Raw genomic sequence first — 17,114 nt, forward strand, 5'->3', positions numbered from 1 at the left:
TCATGGCTGCTTGCAACTTCTGCGCCCAACACAAATCTCGCCGTCTGACTCCTATGGGTCCACTATTACCTCTTCCAGTACCTTCCAAACCTTGGACAGAAATAAGCATGGACTTTGTCACTGATCTTCCTCCCAGTAGAGGATTTAACACCATTTGGGTCGTGGTGGATCGCTTTTCAAAAATGGCTCATTTTATTTCCCTAGTGGGTCTCCCTTCCTCCTCAGGTTTGGCACAACATTTCATTAAAAAAGTTTTTTGGCTCCATGGATGTCCTCTAGAGATTGTTTTCGATAGAGGGGTTCAATTTATTTCCAAGTTTTGGCATGCTTTATGCAAGAGTTTCTGCATTCAACTTAATTTCTCCTCTGCATACCACAGTCTAACGGGCAAAAGGAGGGAATAAACCGAGATCTTGAAACCTTTCTCAGAATTTATTGTTCCTTCAACCAGGACAACTGGGTTGATCTCTTACCCTGGGTCGAATTCGCTTACAACAACTTATTTCATGAGTCTATCTCTTCTACACGGTTCTTTATCATTAATGGGTTACATTCTACTCTCCCCAAATTTTCTTGGGAGCGTCCACCCATGTTCCTGCTGTTGAGGATCTTCTACAAAATGTTTTTGCTATTTGGTCTTGAGTTGTTACCTGTCTCAAGAAATCCTCTAACTGCTACAAACTCTTTTTGGACAGAAAAGGTTGGGCAGTTTCTGCACTCAAAGTCAGAGACAAGGTGTGGCTCTCTACCCGGACATTCCGTCTCAAGGTTCCTTCAATGAAGTTTGCTCCCCGGTTCACCGGACCTTATAGGATTTTACGTATTATAAACCCTGTCTCCTATAAATTACAGCTTCCTGCCTTGCTCCGTATTTCCAATTCTTTCCATATCTCTCTTCTCAAGCCATTGATCATCAATAGATTTTCCACGACATCTTCCTCCTAAGTACCCAAATTTCAACAACAGGAGGAGTTTGAAATTACACAAATTCTGGATTCAAAGACATTCAGAGCCGTAGTCAAGTATTTGGTGGACTGGAGGGGTTTTGGTCCTGAAGAATGCTTGTGGGTTAACGCTTCTGATACTCACGCTCCTGCCCTTCTACGAAAATGCCATGCCAAATTTCCTCATAAAACCATCTCTAAGTGTCCAGTGGGCACTTTTAAAAGGGGGGTTACTGTAACATGACGGAGCCGCAAACGGGTACCGGCTGACCTACTTGCTCCAGGCTTGCATAAGCTCCAGCGGCCGTTTCCGCATCCTCCCAATTTGTGTATATATATATATATATATATATATATATATATATATATATATATATATATATAGTTCATGATTACTTCTAACTACAAATGCAGCCTATGTCAAGCCTATAAAACTCACTTTATCCTACAAATTGTTTCCGAATATGTAATTCTTAGTATGATTACCATTTAAAGGACCAAAACATGTCCGATGCAGTTATAGGAGAGGCATGGGCTGTGACTATGGTCATTTTATATTTGTTCACTATAAATGCCACAATTACACTAATACTTTAAAGGGTCTTTATTCAGGATAATTTTACTTTTTCAAAATAAATACCAGAAAACAAGTGATCATATTAAGAATTAAACCCTATTATTATTCCTATAGGTAACCTGTTGCCCTGATATTTTTGTCGAACTAGAAGTCCCAATGTGCAAAGCTAGTGTTTGGAAGGGATGTATGCTGGGACATGTAGTTCCATAGCAGCTTGACAGTCATGATCACATCATTATCAAATGATACTGGCTGATGTCAACAGTTTTCAATTGTCTGTTAGGATATGTATATAAAAATAAACAAGATAACTAGTAGTTACAGAATAACTACTTTGCTATGTGTGTAGAATCTGTTGTTGCAGTCTCCCTACTGGATGAGCTGTGTCTTTAAGTGAAAGTGAGATGACTCAGTGTCTCCTCCCCCAGCTCCCCTCTCCCCGGTGTCCCCCCAGCCCACACCTCTCCTCCCCGCACTCCTCCTCCGCCGGTCGGAGCTGCGGCAGCATCATGCAGAGTCCCGCAGGTGACACCGCCCGGGCTAGGGCCGTACGCTGGGCTTGGAGGGGGCAGAATATGGCTGTGTTTACGGAGAGAAGGGTGTGCATGAATGGTTGTGGGGTACAGCTTGTGCACGAGTCAGGCGAGATGTGGAGGTGTACAGCAGCTCTATGTGTAGTGTGCAGCGTTTTGTGCTTTGCAGGGTGGTCTGTTTGCATTATGTGTTTGTGAGAGAGTCAGCTGCTGGAGATAAGCTATGTGTTTTAATGATCAATGTGTTGATTACATGTTGGTTTTTATAAGGAGTTTACATCAGTTTCCTTAAATCCTAAAAGGATCATTAAAATACTGGTTTCATATCAGAAATTGTATACTGGCGCAGCACCTTGTAAAATAAGGGGCATCTTGCCTTGTGAAGGCAGACTCTTGTGAGACTGCCTAAGGGGGACTAGCTTACCTTACACTGGCTTTTCTGTTATTAGGGGCACTTAGCCTCAGGTTCATATGTTTCAATGACTGGGGCAGTTTAACTTGTGCTGAACCCCCTCTAACCAGTGCAGTTTGTATCATGTTTTAACCTTTCTAAGTGGTGTCAGTTGGTCTTGTTCTCAGACCTTTGTTGTTGGGTGCAGTTTGCCTTATTCTCTGACACCGTAGTTGTTTCATGTGTATTGAGATAAGTACTGTCCCAGGGAGCTTACATTCATGTAATGTGTGCACTGTCTGGCAATCACGTATTCTGCATCATTTAGCAGTATAACCTTTGAATTTAGCCATAAAACTGTCTTGCAGCTGTTTATCTCTGTTCAGTATATCTCATAGAATACAACCTGCCATTTGCTGTATTCCCTCTGGGGTTCTAAACTGGTGTTGCTGTATGTACTGTTATTGTGAAGGTCACAGAACTGCGGCATTACCACTGCCAGGATCCACTGTGACGGCCGCAGGGTTGGGGCATCTGTTCTGTTTCAATCCACAGCCTGTGAGATGGATGGTTTAATGTGTGGGTGGATCTCTTGGGTCCAGAACACTGCAAATCTGCTGAATAAGTGAGCTGTGTAGTATGAGGGAGCGATAGCTGTTTGAAAATGCAGAATTGATGCATGCACTAGATGCTAGTGGGCTTTTATTTACATTCTGGATGCTGGAATGTAGAATTTGACTAGGTAGGATTCAGTAACCAAGGGAGGTATAACATGTTAGTCCTGTGCATCTATATGGGGCATACCAGATTTTTGTATGTAACATAAAGAATATATGATGCATGCATGTAAGGTTATAGATGATATTTCTGATATATATATTTATAGAGTATAGTAATGGTGCATGTAAGATTCTGAGCAGAGTGTAAGGGACATATATTACAGGATACCCAGTACTGGGAAAAACAGGTTCTGGATATGCTGTTGGTGGGATGATTTCGGTAGTGGAAACATGTTGTGTTTGTGCTTTTAAAGACTTCTGAAAGCAGTGTTGTTGCAGCTTTGCTGTGGATTCTGTTTGTGTGATTCCAGTTAGTAGTGGGTGGAGAAATAGGAAAAGACTGTATTTGGCAGCTTGGAATCCTAATTGAGCATCATCCCTGTTACTATGGCAACCATGGTAATGAGTGAAGGCAGGTTGCCCATGTCAGTGTATGTCCTCCTCCTCCGAGCTCTCTCTGTGAGGAGCTTCTGTATAGACTTGCTTGAATCACATATCTAATTCTTAAAGTACATATGTATATTTATAAATTTAGTGCTTTGTATACATATGCATGTATTTTATGTAAGTACATCCATTGCTGTGTGTAAAATAAATTGAGTATAGCAATTGCATAGCTGCCCATTGACATTAATATATGTAAAGTTACACAGTAAAAGTGAATGTCTGGTTGCTATGGGTTACTGAACTCTCTTAGTACCTCCATTAAATGCCTGATTTATATTGTGTAGCTGTGCGGGGTGCCTGAGTGCCTCGCTGGAAGAGGTGCTTAGTGCCTCGCTGACCATTATTACAATGGACATCTTAAAGTTGATCTGTATTCATGGGATGTTCTGTTATGTTTAATCACTGTAGCCATTTGAAATAACGCACACTTTCCTTGTCCCTTTGTGATTTACTATGCATGTTTCTATTCTATTTTGATATATATGAAATATTATTTACTAAAAAATATGATATAAAGTCTATAAACAGTAATGGATAAATGGTGCATACATATCACCTGGTGCCCATATATTGGTGGTAATATCTGCTGCACAGCCCATATGGCAGCGATGATGGTAGTAGCTGTAGAGCCCATGTGGGTGCTACGGACCCTCTTGGGGTACAGCCTATAAAAGTGAATGAATCTAAAAAGTTCTTTGAAACCATATTGATCGTATAAAAATTGCTTATTTTTGTGCTCCATTTGTTTTAAACTTTTCATTTTTATAATGCAACATTTAAAAGTATAAACACACAAAGCTTTTTGGTACACTCAGAGTAAACAATGTCTGTTTTGCAACTTTAAAAAATAAACAAACAATGAACTGAATCTGCCTTGTTTGTACCTAGTATTTGTTTGCACAGAAGAAAGTGTGTGCTGCATTTGGGTGAAGTGGTATTGCCTTTTTTAATCTCTGAATAGGTGTGGCACCCAGGTGGGGGGCGGGGGAGTTGAGGGGTGACCAGTTGTGGTAATATTAAAATATTACAAGGGTAAGAGAGTTGTTAAACTTATACCAAGGGTCATCGCTAACGCCACCAATTCTGCAGTGTTGTGCAGATAATCTTTGCCACTCAAATCAGTCTCTGCTCCATTGGAGTTTACAGTCTAAATTTCCTCTAACGCACACATACTAGGGTTTAATTTTGTTAGCAGCCAATAAACCTACCTACAAATATGTTTTTGGAGTGTAGGAGGAAACCATAGCCCTTGGACGAAATCCAATCAAACATGGGGACCACATATAAACTCCTTGGTCGGTAATCAAACTCTAGAATCCAGCTCTGTGAGGTAACCACTGAGCCACCGTGCAAACCAAAGGTCCCAAGTGCCTCCAGGAACAGTCATGAAGCCGCGACAATGTAACATCATTGAGGTGCGCAGACAATTCAGTGATGTTCAAGTACTGTAGTACCCTGAAGTGAGCGCAGAAGCGACTTATAGCGGGGAATTAAATTCCTCCCTTACTATTGTCAGCATATCAACAGTCCTGTAATTTCTATTTTAGTAGTGCTAAGTAATTCTGCGATAATGATAATGATGCTGCACTAACTGATCTGAAGATATAATGACCTGAGAGTACTGCTCCTCCTAAGCCGAATATTGGGGGGAATTAAATTTGGAGCGATGAGACACTAGGAATTGGGTTGCGCTCATTATTGGGAACTACGGTACCTGCACATCACAAATTTTCCTGCCCAGCGCAAGGAAGATTCTGTGATGTTACATTCCCGCAGAGTGCCTATGTGACTGCCCTTTCTTTCTAAGATAGATGCATGTAGCGTCCACAGTTGTTGATATCTTTTGCTTCTCTTGTAAATTAAAATTGTGAAACTGTATAAAATAACATACCTTCTATTTCCATTGCACCCATGTTCTATAAACTTTTGTTGTTATTGTAACAGGTGCTCTGTGCCGCCCTCTTGTGCCCCCTTGCTGCAGTGCACCTATGTCTGTGCCAGGAGGCAGAAGGGCTTCAATTGGCTCACGAAGGTAAGTCCCTCCCCACACAATATCCACATCTCCTTTCATCTCCACTCTGTTTTTTGTTTTTTTACTACCTTTTTTTGCCGTTTCTCCTCATCCCAGGCGAGCCTCTCCTCCAGTCTCAATGAGGGACCCATATGGCACATCCTCAGTTAGCAGCAGCACTTCTGGGTCCTATAAAGGAAGCGACAGCAGTCCTTCATTCAGGTAAGCCTAATAACTAGTTAAAACAACAGAAGTGCAGTATATCATGAGGTAATGCTGTAGGCCTCGTACACACTAAGTAACGGAACATTGTTTTTCACATGGCATTGTACAGATTGTTGTTCTCTTTGGCAAACATGAATTCCGTGCTTGCTGATCAGCAGGATGCACTTAAAGTAGACAAAACTAAGTTTCTAGAGTGCCCTAATGATTGTGAGTAGAAAATTATTATTATTATTATTAATATTTATTTATAAGGCGCTACAAGGCATCCGCAGCGCCGTACAGAGACAAACAAAATCACAATACAATGGGAGACAGCACAGTACAGTAAACACAGCAACTCAGTACGCTCAATGCACAGCTAGAGAGGGCGGGGAAGGGGGAGGGAGGATCCGAAAATGACGGGGCCCAAGAAGGGGGGCGTGGAAGACAGGGAGACCCCCAGGGGGGAGGAGGGAGCGAAAGTGGATGTGGGGTGGAGGACCTTTGAGGAGGAGGGCTAAGTAGCTGGAGAGCAGAGTTAGAAGTGGTGGAAACAGGAGGAGAGATGGCCCTGCTCAGAGGAGCGTACAATCTAAGGGGAGGGGTGGACAGACAGAGAGACGCAGGGGAGAGAGGGAGAGTAGGGGGACAGAGGCAGAAGATAAGGTAGGAAGTTAAGTGGGAGACAGAAAGGCTTTAAGAAAAAGGTGGGTTTTTAGGGCCCGTTTGAAGCTGGATAGATTAGGGGAAGTTCTGATGGAGGGAGGGAGCTTGTTCCAGTGGAGGGGGGCAGCGCGGGTGAAGTCTTGGATACGCGCGTGGGAGGAGGTTATAAGGGGGGAAGAGAGGCGACGGTCAGAGGCAGAACGGAGAGGGCGGGATGGAGCATGAATAGAGAGGAGGGTGGAGATGTAGGGCGCAGTGGAGTTGGCGAGGGCCTTGTAGGTGAGTGTGAGGAGCTTAAAGAGGATTCTGAAGGGGAATGGGAGCCAGTGAAGGGCTAGGTAGAGGGGGGAGACAAAAGAGGAGCGGCGAGAGAGGAAAATAAGCCTAGCTGCAGCGTTAAGGACGGATCGAAGGGGATCGAGATGAGAGTGGGGGAGGCCAGTGAGGAGGAGGTTGCAGTAGTCCAGGCGGGAGATGATCAGAGAGTGGATAAGGCATTTGGTGGCATCTTGGGAGAGGAAGGGCCGGATGCGAGCGATGTTGCGCAGCTGGAAGCGGCAGGATTTAGCAAGAGAGAGGATGTGGGGGCCAAAGGAGAGAGAGGAGTCGAGGATGACACCAAGGCAGCGAAGTTGGGGGACAGGGGAGATAGAGGTGTTGTCGACAGTGATGGAGAGGTCAGAAGGGGATGGGGTATGAGAGGGAGGAAAAACTATGAGCTCAGTTTTGGCAAGGTTAAGTTTGAGGAATCGAGAGGACATCCAGGAGGAGATGGCAGAGAGGCAGGCGGACACCCTAGAGAGGAGGGAGGGAGAGAGATTAGGAGAGGAGAGGTATAGTTGAGTGTCGTCAGCGTAAAGGTGGTAGCTGAAGCCGAAGGAGCTGATGAGTTCACCCAGGGAGGAGGTGTATAGAGAGAAGAGTAAGGGTCCCAGAACAGAGCCCTGAGGGACCCCGACTGGAAGGGTGGATGGGGGGAGAGAGACCCAGAGGTGGTGACAGAGAAGGAACGGTGAGTAAGGTAAGAGGTGAACCAGGACAGGACTGAAAAAGCACATTTACCATTGAGATCATAGATATGTACAAAGACAGGCCTTCTAGCTACACCAAACTTGCCGTGGCTATGACTTATGACAATGCAGCTAGGTAAAAAGCTTGTTTACCAGTGTGTATGTACCCCTAGGGCTCATTATATACAGCTTTCTCTTTCATGCCATTGGGGGACACTGCGACAATGGGGTATAGTAGGTAGACCTGGAGTAAAGGCACTTTAAAACTATTTAGTGGATAGCTCCTCCTCTAATATGCCTCTCCCATCCATTTTGTTTTTCAGTGTTTTAATGGGTTTTTTTTTCTGCATTCAGGCCTATTAGGGGCATCTCCCAGGGGGAGAAGTGCCCGTCGGCCACCTTAACTCTGGGTCCCTAATCAGGGAAGGGTAGCCATCAGGATTGACTCTCTCTCTAGCAGTCTTCCAGCTCCTCACAGGCTATATTAGCGTGCTGTTAAACTAGCTGCTGCGCTATAAATCACCAGTGATGATGATGATGATGATCCACCGTTCACACAGAGCTTTGTCAGTGTCGTGACACTAGAAACGAGTGTCTCTCGGCAGGGATGACCGACAGAACAGATTTCCTTTTGAGGAAAAACAGCTTTGGCGGCTATGCTTATACCGCCAGGCTGTGCACCAACAGTGCCTCGAGTGAGGACATGACAGAGCCAAAACAGATCTCTGTGTAGGAGAGAACAGTTTTGTCATGCATGGCTGTATTAGGTACAGTAAGAAAGGGGTGAACATAGGGGAAAGCACTTTCTGATGCTTGAGACCAGTCAATTCTCGTGTGAGGATGTGTTATCTATGATTTGGTGACTTCTCCTCAGCATTGCTGCTGTTTCCTGCTCTGGGTCCTCCTTATCTGGTGCCATCTTTCAGACTTTGTGTTTGTGTCTAGTAGGTTATATACACTCTCTTGGTTTAAAGTGTAATTGTGACCCAATTGACTGTCATTTTAACAGTATCGGGGTTAGCAATACCTTGTTATAGCTAATAGTGTTATAATAGATGGTCTCTTTCTGTTGTGTAACTATATTTTTATTATATCACCATGTTTGAAAGAGCCTTCCAAGACTAAATGGTCTGCTGGAAAGTCTGTCCAACACTATATTTGTGCCAAATGTAATGCTAAATTATGGAAAGTCTGGCCTGGATGCCCTGTGTGCATTGTGTGAGGCGATATTCCGTGATAAACGTTCTCACACGACTACACCAGTAGACGTGGAGGAACCAGCTTGGGCTAAGTCACTGGTGACATCCATAGCTGATCTCGCTCTGGGAATGTCTCAGTCCAAGCAGGTGACTCTTCTAATTCTCTAAACGCACCACACATTCCACCTTCACAGCTTCTACCTACCATAAGTGGGGATTCCCAGGTTGACGCAGGTCCGGCTTCTTGGTGCCCCCCATAGGACAATGGGCAAATGTCAAATTCCTGAAATGATTCATGCCATTATATCCGACTCTGAACTTTCTTCTGAAGAAGATTGGGAGTTGATTCAGGAGTCTCGATGGGAGCACTCTTGTAGTGTAGAGGATACCTCTAAATCACAGAGTTTGGATGACTTTTTGTTTCAGAGGCCTGGCAGAAACCCGACAGGGAAGTTCCAGATGACAGGTAAATTTAAATCACTTTATCTTTTTCCATTGGATGAGTCTGTTAAATGGGAGGGTTCTCCCAAAGTGGATACTTCCATTTCTCACCTAACCAGAACCAACGCTATTCCGTTGCGGGGTGCAATTTCACTCTGGAATGCTACGGATAAAAAAAATGTGACTCTCTTCATAGATTCTCATATGTGGCGGCAGGAAGTTTGTTTAGACTAACTATGTCTACAGCCTAGGTGGAACAGTTGGCTAAGGGCCTGCAAGAAACTAGGCTTGGAGCTAACTTGTTAGTATTGGCTAAACATATTCAGGAAGCTTTTGACTTTTAAGGCATCTTTGGAAGCGGTTTATGTTACCTCGAGACTTTCTATTCTCATAGTTGCAGCCAGGCATTCTTTGTGGTTGCGATCTTGGTTACTAGATGTGGACTCTAAACGTACACTGGAGTCCTTATCATTTGATGGTGTTACTCTTTTTGGTTCAGAGCATATAAAATCATTCAGGTAGCTACTGGAGGTAAGAGCTCCTTTCTGTCTGTCAGCAGTACTAAACCGAAGCAACTTGTGTATCGGTCTTTCATCCCTTTGGTACGTCGAGAGCAGCTCCAGCCAGTCTTCCACCTCTAGGGAAGGCTCCTATAGGGGCAGGGGATCTGATTGACGCAGGGCTCCCAAGTCGTCGGACAAAGCCTCTGCATGTCTGGATAACGCGCCGCAGTATTGTGGTAGGGACCCGTCTGCTACAGTTTCAGGATCAATGTCGGGCTTTGACTTTAGATATCTGGGTTAGGAGGATAGTAACACGCGGCTATGTCATAAATTTTGTAAAATTCCCTCCAAACACATTCTTCACCACGGGTCTGTCCTCCTGCAGACTCTGAAAACTGGCACTCAGGGAGGCTAACTGGAAGCTTCTGATTTCTGGTTTGATTATTCCGGTTTCACCTCAGGAAGAGGCTTTGAATTTTACTCCAACCTCTTTCTGGTCTCCAAACCGGACGGAATGTTTAGTCCGATCTTGAATCTCAGAACTCAGTTCTGGGCTTCAAGATATAGTTGTTGCAGTCAGTGATCGTGAGCATGGAAAAAGGTGAGTTCCTTGCATCCCTCGATATAAAATATGCCTACCCCCCACTCCCCATATGAGCGGGGCATCGGTCTATCCTTCACTTTACAGTCTGCGATTGGCATTATTGGTTCCTGGCTTTACCCTTTGGTTCGCACCAAAATTATGACAATCATGGCAAGTATACTGTGTTCTCAGGTCGTACCCCAGTTTAGTTCCAGATTGTTTCAAAGGGTACTTTTCAGAAAATGGTCCAAATCCACCCTTCATCTGGACAGGTAAATCATCACGCTGTCCTCAGTCACGACTCGGTCCCTCGCATAGTGGTTGACCAAGACAAATCATACCAGAGGTCAGTCCTTTCAAACAGGGGTGTGGACCTTCGTTCCCAAATCGTCAGTCTATCTGGTGGGGCGCAGCCATTGGTCCTCTCCTGTACTAGGGACTCTGGTCTCGACCAGGAGTCATTGTTGAAACGTACAGGGTCATGGGGTTTTGGCAAAATGCCCCTGAAGGTTCAATCAGACAATGCTACAGCAGTCGCTTACCTGAACCATCATGGGGGCAGAACGACATGTTCCAATGATATCAGCCATATTCATACTGGAGGTGGAGAACTGGGAGGCCGATTACCTCTGCCACAACTGGTCCCTTCATGCAGAGGTCTTTGCTCTTCTGGTTCAATATTGGGGTCAGTAAGAGATGGATCTCATGGCATCCAGTTGGAACCTTAAAGTCCCTCTTTTCAGTGAAAAGTCCAGGGATCCCGTTGCAAGGTACACGGATGCCATGACGTTCCCATGAGGGTTTCGTCTAGTTTACTTGTTTCCACAGATTTCCATGCTCCCACTGGTGCTCAAGAACCTAAAAAGACTTGAGTAGCCGCCATTCTGGTGGCTCAGGGTTGGACACTCCGGACATGGAGTCCGGAGTGGCCAACCCAGAGTGGCCTACATTCTAGGGATGGCCATAGGCCCATCTTACCAGGTCTTTTGGTCCAAAGCCCCCTTTGATGCCACTCTTTAGGTTGTCTGGCTTTGACTGCGTGGTTACTGAGACCCTGATTCTTCCGGCTAGGGGTTTCTTGCACAGAGTTCTACAGATGATGATTAAGGCAAGGAAACCATTTTCTTTGAATCCGCAGGTCTCCGTCCTTGATTTTCTTCCAGCAAAGAGTGACATTCATGAAAGATGTGCAGACCTTACAAAGGACTCTACATGCTCAGTCCCTCCTTTGTACATCCTGTAGAGCCTTGGGATCTTAATGTGGTGCTCTGGGATCTTACTAGAGATGCACACAAGCATGGTTGACCGCCATTTATTAATCTCTAAACGTTTGACTTAGACAGGTGCAGTTGGCTTGAAGGCTCATTTGACCAAGGCTGTTGGTGCTTCCTGGGTAGTGTGTCATCATGCATCAGCTGAATAGTTGTGGTGGGCTGCTATGTGGTTGTTTGTCCACACCTTTTCCAAATTCTACAGGTTGCGTGGCTTTGCATCTCGGGATGCTAGTTTTTTGCAAGGTTTTACATGCAACTGTTTCAGAGCAATACCTCCCTTAGGGGCAGCTTAGGAATTTCACCATTGTCGCAGTGTCCCCCAGTGGCATTAAGGAGAAAAGTATATTCTACTTCCCATAAAATCCATTTTGCAGAGTTCATTGGGGGACACTGCGCTCCCTCCCTTTGCTCAATATTTGTGAAATGTAGGTGGTCCTCTGTTATATAGTGGCAATAGGGAAAATTATCAAAATAAGGTACACAAATCTTGTGTATTTTTAAAATATTGTGGCAAGACATTTGAACCGATGTCTTATTACTAGTTTTGGTTGTTTAACATTTTTCTCTGTACTCAAATAGTGAAAACTAGTTTCCTAAGCCGAGGGATTGGTTTTTCCCGAACCATCTCTATAGTGTAATAATTTTGTACACATTTTGCCTTGCACATACAGAAGGACACACCCCAGTTTAGCTTTTGGGAGCTGCCCTTGCAAAAAAAAACCTTCTGTAGGACTATGGCCCCAGACGGATATGCCAAAGGTGGAACATTTTTTCTAAAAAAACAAAGCGTCACTTCAAAGTCCTTTTTACAACCAGTTCTGTGCACATGTAGAAGTGTCATGCTACTCCATATCCTTTCCACAAAAATGGGCTTGCTCATTGATTTCATTACACATTAGAATTGAAGTGATTCCAGGGGTACATGCACAATTGTGGTTGGGGAGTATCACTGAACACTGCTGGCAGTACAGACAAAATATCTGTACTTTGAGTACAGTGAATTTCTTCTATGGATCTGCTGATCAAAACCTCTAAAGCAAAGAAGGACTGTATATATGACTATTGAATGTTTGTAACACAATTATGTAATTTTACTTTGAAAAGGTGTTTCCTTAATTCAAGTACATCTAGTTTTTTTTTTATTTATATCTGTGACAAATACTTTGGTTCACATTGGTCTGGTGGGCTTTCAATTTCTGCTTTTTAGGCTAGCAAAAGTGATCTCTAAAAATTAAGACTAGAGTATTGAAGTCAAAGCTTTATAGCTGTCATATTTTTAATTTGCCCAAATTGAGTGACTAGAAGTGGATGGAACTCTTGTTGTTAACGGGTTAACAATCAGGATTTTTACACATGGCTGCAAAGGGGAGTGGAGGAGATATGCTTACACCTGGGTTTTCGTCTGTTCCATAATCTTCTGCGAAGTGTATTTGTGGTACAGCTCCAGTACATACTAGTTACTGAAATAACCCCAGACTCATTAAATACACCTGACCCAAAATACAAAGCAAATAATATAAATATAGGTCACAAATACATTTTTTTTTCTTGGATCATGGGTTGGCCTGGCTCAATGACCTGTCAAAGAGTTTTCATTTTTAATGGTGTGCATTTTCTTAATTCTATCATACTCCTGAGATTTGTGTACATTTGTTTCTGTCTTCACAGACGCCCAAACAAATATAATTTGTGCAGCGAAAACCATGGTATCAAGCCACCCACCCCAGAACAGTACCTCACCCCCCTGCAGCAGAAAGAAGTCTGCATTCGACACCTGCGGGGAAGGCTGAAAGATATGCAGGACGCTCTACAAGAGCGGTGAGTTTACCCTTACGATTAATTCCTTGCATTTTAAGATTTAATGCAACAGGATTTAAAATTTACATCCGAAACATAAAATGTGAATATATAGTCAATCTGGCCCATTCAGTCTTTGTACTGGCCTTACTTGCTATATATAGTGGACCTATCCTCTACAAATAAATAAAACGTTATGTTTCTTCTACATTCAACACTTTAACTGTATGCAATACAGGAACCATCTTCTGGGCACATACAAATATTAATAATACAATGAACTGTCAGGAGCATGGACACTATGGTCCTGAGAAATATCATGTGGCATCATCAAACTAGGACCCTTCCTGGTTTACAACACAGGCTCTTGATTGACTGAATAATCACATGAGATTACACAGCACCCCACTGACATAGTAGCAAAGTAGCCGTTACACAATATTGATGAATGGGCCTCTTTCAGTTGGTTTCCATTGAATGATGCATGTGTATGTAAATACCACTATATTGTAATTGGGCTTTACAACTCTGATAAACTTCTCAAACTTGACAGGTCCACTTTGGTAGTGTCTTGGGGGGAAAAAACATATCAAAGGCTGTCCTAAGTTTGTTTGAATTCCTTTATTGTTTAGTTTGACCATGACTGCTGGAAGTTCGTTCCAGCCAGCTACAACTTTTTTTTTCTCTCCAAGAAGCCCATAAATGTATGTAAAATGTATGTTAATAATAATTTTTTATTCTGGAAACAATCCCTTCTGCTAAAATGATTTAATGTACGTGGTATCTAGGTGACTCGCAAATTGAGGTCACCATTTCTTTCCTGTAAGATGTAGAGTTAAGTCTTGTGCTGTTCATAGACCTTTTTCAATGTATTATGAACGGATCTCTCTCAACTCCCTTGTTTATCAGGCTCTTTTTGTCTCTCCCTCCACCTTTCTCTTTCTCATTCTTTCACCTTGTATGCTTCCCTTCTATAATGATTTAGAGACTTGGAGGTTGATGAGCTGAAGTCCCAACTGAGCCGGATGCAGGAAGATTGGATAGAGGAAGAGTGTCATCGGGTGGAGGCACAGTTGGCATTGAAAACTGCACAAAGAGAGATCCAGCAGCTTCGTGAGGTTATGGAAAGTGTGCGCGGACGCCTGGGAGACGGTGACATGGGAGTCCAGAAATACTTTGCTGACATCACCCTGCAGAACCGCAAGTTGGAGACCCTGTTGCAGAACATGGAGCTGGCACATGATGGAGTAGCACATGGTGCTGAAGGTGGAGGATCCGCTGGGGATTCACCAGCTCGCTCCCTCACACGTAGCTCAACTTACACCAAACTGAGCGAGGCGCCTGCTGGAGATTGCCACTCTCAGGACACTGGGGATAGCGGGTACGCTGCTCCTGATGACAGCAGTGCTGTATCTTCTGGTGCAGACTTCTGCCTTGGGGAAGGGCCCTTGTGTCTTGCTGTACAGCTCACACCACAGTGTGCAGAGGCTGCTGTTCAGGCCAGCAGTGTGAGTGACTGCGGAGTACAGACAGACTATGCCCCTGGCACCCCTGACCCAGATGCAATCATAGAGAAGGTGCTCCAATCGCAAGCAGCTAGCAGCCCCACAGCCCAGGACACCAAAGATCTAGAAGCTGCAAATCTTGATCCGAGCTGTGTTGTGCTGGTCACAGATGGAGTTTCTGGAGCAGAAACTGGAGTTTCTGGAGTAGAAGAGCCTGATGCACCACTTAGCTACTGGAGTCGGCACTTTGTGGTGGACCTCTTGGCTGTACTGATCCCTGTGGTGCCTACCGTAGCCTGGCTATGCCGCGCGCAGAGGCGTCAAGGACAGCCTGTATATAACATCAGTTCTCTGATGCGCGGCTGCTGCTCTGTCGCTCTGCACTCAATCCGCAGGATCAGCTGTCGTCCAGTCAGTGCTTCCACTAGCCAGCCCTAAAACTGTCTGCCCTTTGACACTACTCAGCACTTAGTAGAACTCTTCCCCCCCTCGCCCCCCCCCCCCCCTGGGATCTTGTTTTTGAATTAAAAGGAGGGGGAAAAAAGAGGTGATGTGGTGAGTGGTTTTACCCTACTGGTGATCACAGAGCAGACTGTGTGCCTATATATCCCTGGTTGTGAAAGAGTTATGGCCAGTCGCCACATACTGTATCATAGGGGTAACACCCCAAACACAGGTAGTGTTGGTAATCTGGTGAGGGCATCTGGTCATAGAAGACCAGTTCAGGGCATTTCTGTGACTGGGGGAGTAATAGGAGTCTGTCAGTAGTCCGTACAGTGCACTGCCAGCTTCAGATGTTTATACCTCTAGAACAGATATATAGATGCTGCTGATCTGACTACACAAATAAGATGTTCAGCTGTCCTTATTCATACGTTGTCATGGTACAGCAGATCCTAATAACTCACATGAAGAAGTATGTCTGTGCCAGGGTTTACATGGTGTCCATGTGAAGGCCATATACACATACATGCAATTTCACCTGCTCTTCCTGTTTATACATATTTGCCATGTATTTCAGCAGACCATATTGTCTGATGGAGAGTGAGGGAGCAGTGCATTGCCATTGAATGTAATCTGTAAACATATGTTGTGTGTTGGCGTGTGCTGTGCATATGTAGACTGGTGCATGCTATGTGCTGGTCCTGTCTACACCTGTTCTAGTCTCACTTGTTCTCACCTTGATGGTACTTGTCCTTCCTTGACCTTGCCCCCAGCCTTATCATTTCTTTGCTGCCCACAGGCAAACTGCTGCATTATTTTTCCTTCCCTTTTTTTTCTTCCTGCTGCTTGATTGTCATCACCGGTCATGTGACCTTGCAGTGTGCATAGGAGGCACCTTGTAGATGCAGTTGTATACCAGGTGATGTTGGTGCATTATGCATGTTACCCAGAGCTATAAACCCCACTGTGAAGTGTGTGTTCTGAGCTGACTCCCATCTACCCCGATTGAGTGCGCAAAGCTTCTACCTCCCTTTTGTGTACACATACCTCCTAATACTGCATTTTTGTTGTAGAATGCTGGGTTTTGTCTCTGTCCTCTTACAAAATGGCTGTGTATCTCCAGCTGTCATGTGGTTCGGTTGTGCAGAAGCTGGCATGGTGCAGGAACACACTGCTAAGCACTGCCTCCGGCACCTACAGACACATGTTTTCTGTTGTATAAGTCCCCTGATGTGAGCTAGATCCTCTGCACCTTTGTTAGCCCTTTCCCTGCTGGAGTGGTGGTGTATGTGCTGGTCACTCACACTGCGCTCTGTTTACTTCTCACTAGGGGGCGCTTACAGGGATTACCACAAACTCCACAGGGACTAAGCCCAGATTGACATATTTTGAGCACTTGGGAAACCTTTTTCTTTGCACTTACCTGATCCCCCTCAATTTCATGGGAGTTGGGGACCAATGGAATCTAAGGCTATGGTCTACGGACTGTCACTAAGCTTTGTGGACAGGTAAAATGTAGCTGATCTTGAAATGACGTCACTTATAATGTTATAGATCTATATATATAGAAAGAGATATATTTTTGATGTTGCTTGTCATTTGCTGTCTGTTCTGCTGAATGTATTAAACTGGCCTGAGCCACGTAATGAGCCATGTATGGTTTTACTGGTAGTCTGTCCTGCGCTAATCTCGGTAAGCTCTGGCTTAAATTCCCTGCACCTGTGGGGTGTATGTATATCAGGACCAACCAAAGGTAAGAATTTTTTTTCTTTTTCTCTTTAAAAAAAAAAAAGTCACAACATTGAG

The 17,114-nt window shown here is 44.3% G+C and overlaps 1 protein-coding gene across 1 annotated transcript; it reads left to right on the plus strand.

Moving 5' to 3' along the window:
* Positions 1-1,967: 1,967 nt before the first annotated feature.
* On the plus strand, positions 1,968-16,963 carry SNPH (syntaphilin). Its single transcript, XM_075176594.1, has 5 exons — positions 1,968-2,046; positions 5,616-5,703; positions 5,800-5,904; positions 13,231-13,380; positions 14,345-16,963. Exons 1-5 carry the CDS (start codon positions 2,031-2,033, stop codon positions 15,300-15,302), a joined length of 1,317 nt encoding a protein of 438 aa, XP_075032695.1. The 5' UTR covers positions 1,968-2,030; the 3' UTR covers positions 15,303-16,963.
* Positions 16,964-17,114: the final 151 nt, after the last annotated feature.

Source organism: Mixophyes fleayi, chromosome 6 (genome assembly GCF_038048845.1).
Source record: "Mixophyes fleayi isolate aMixFle1 chromosome 6, aMixFle1.hap1, whole genome shotgun sequence".
NCBI classification, from domain to species: Eukaryota; Metazoa; Chordata; class Amphibia; order Anura; family Limnodynastidae; genus Mixophyes; species Mixophyes fleayi.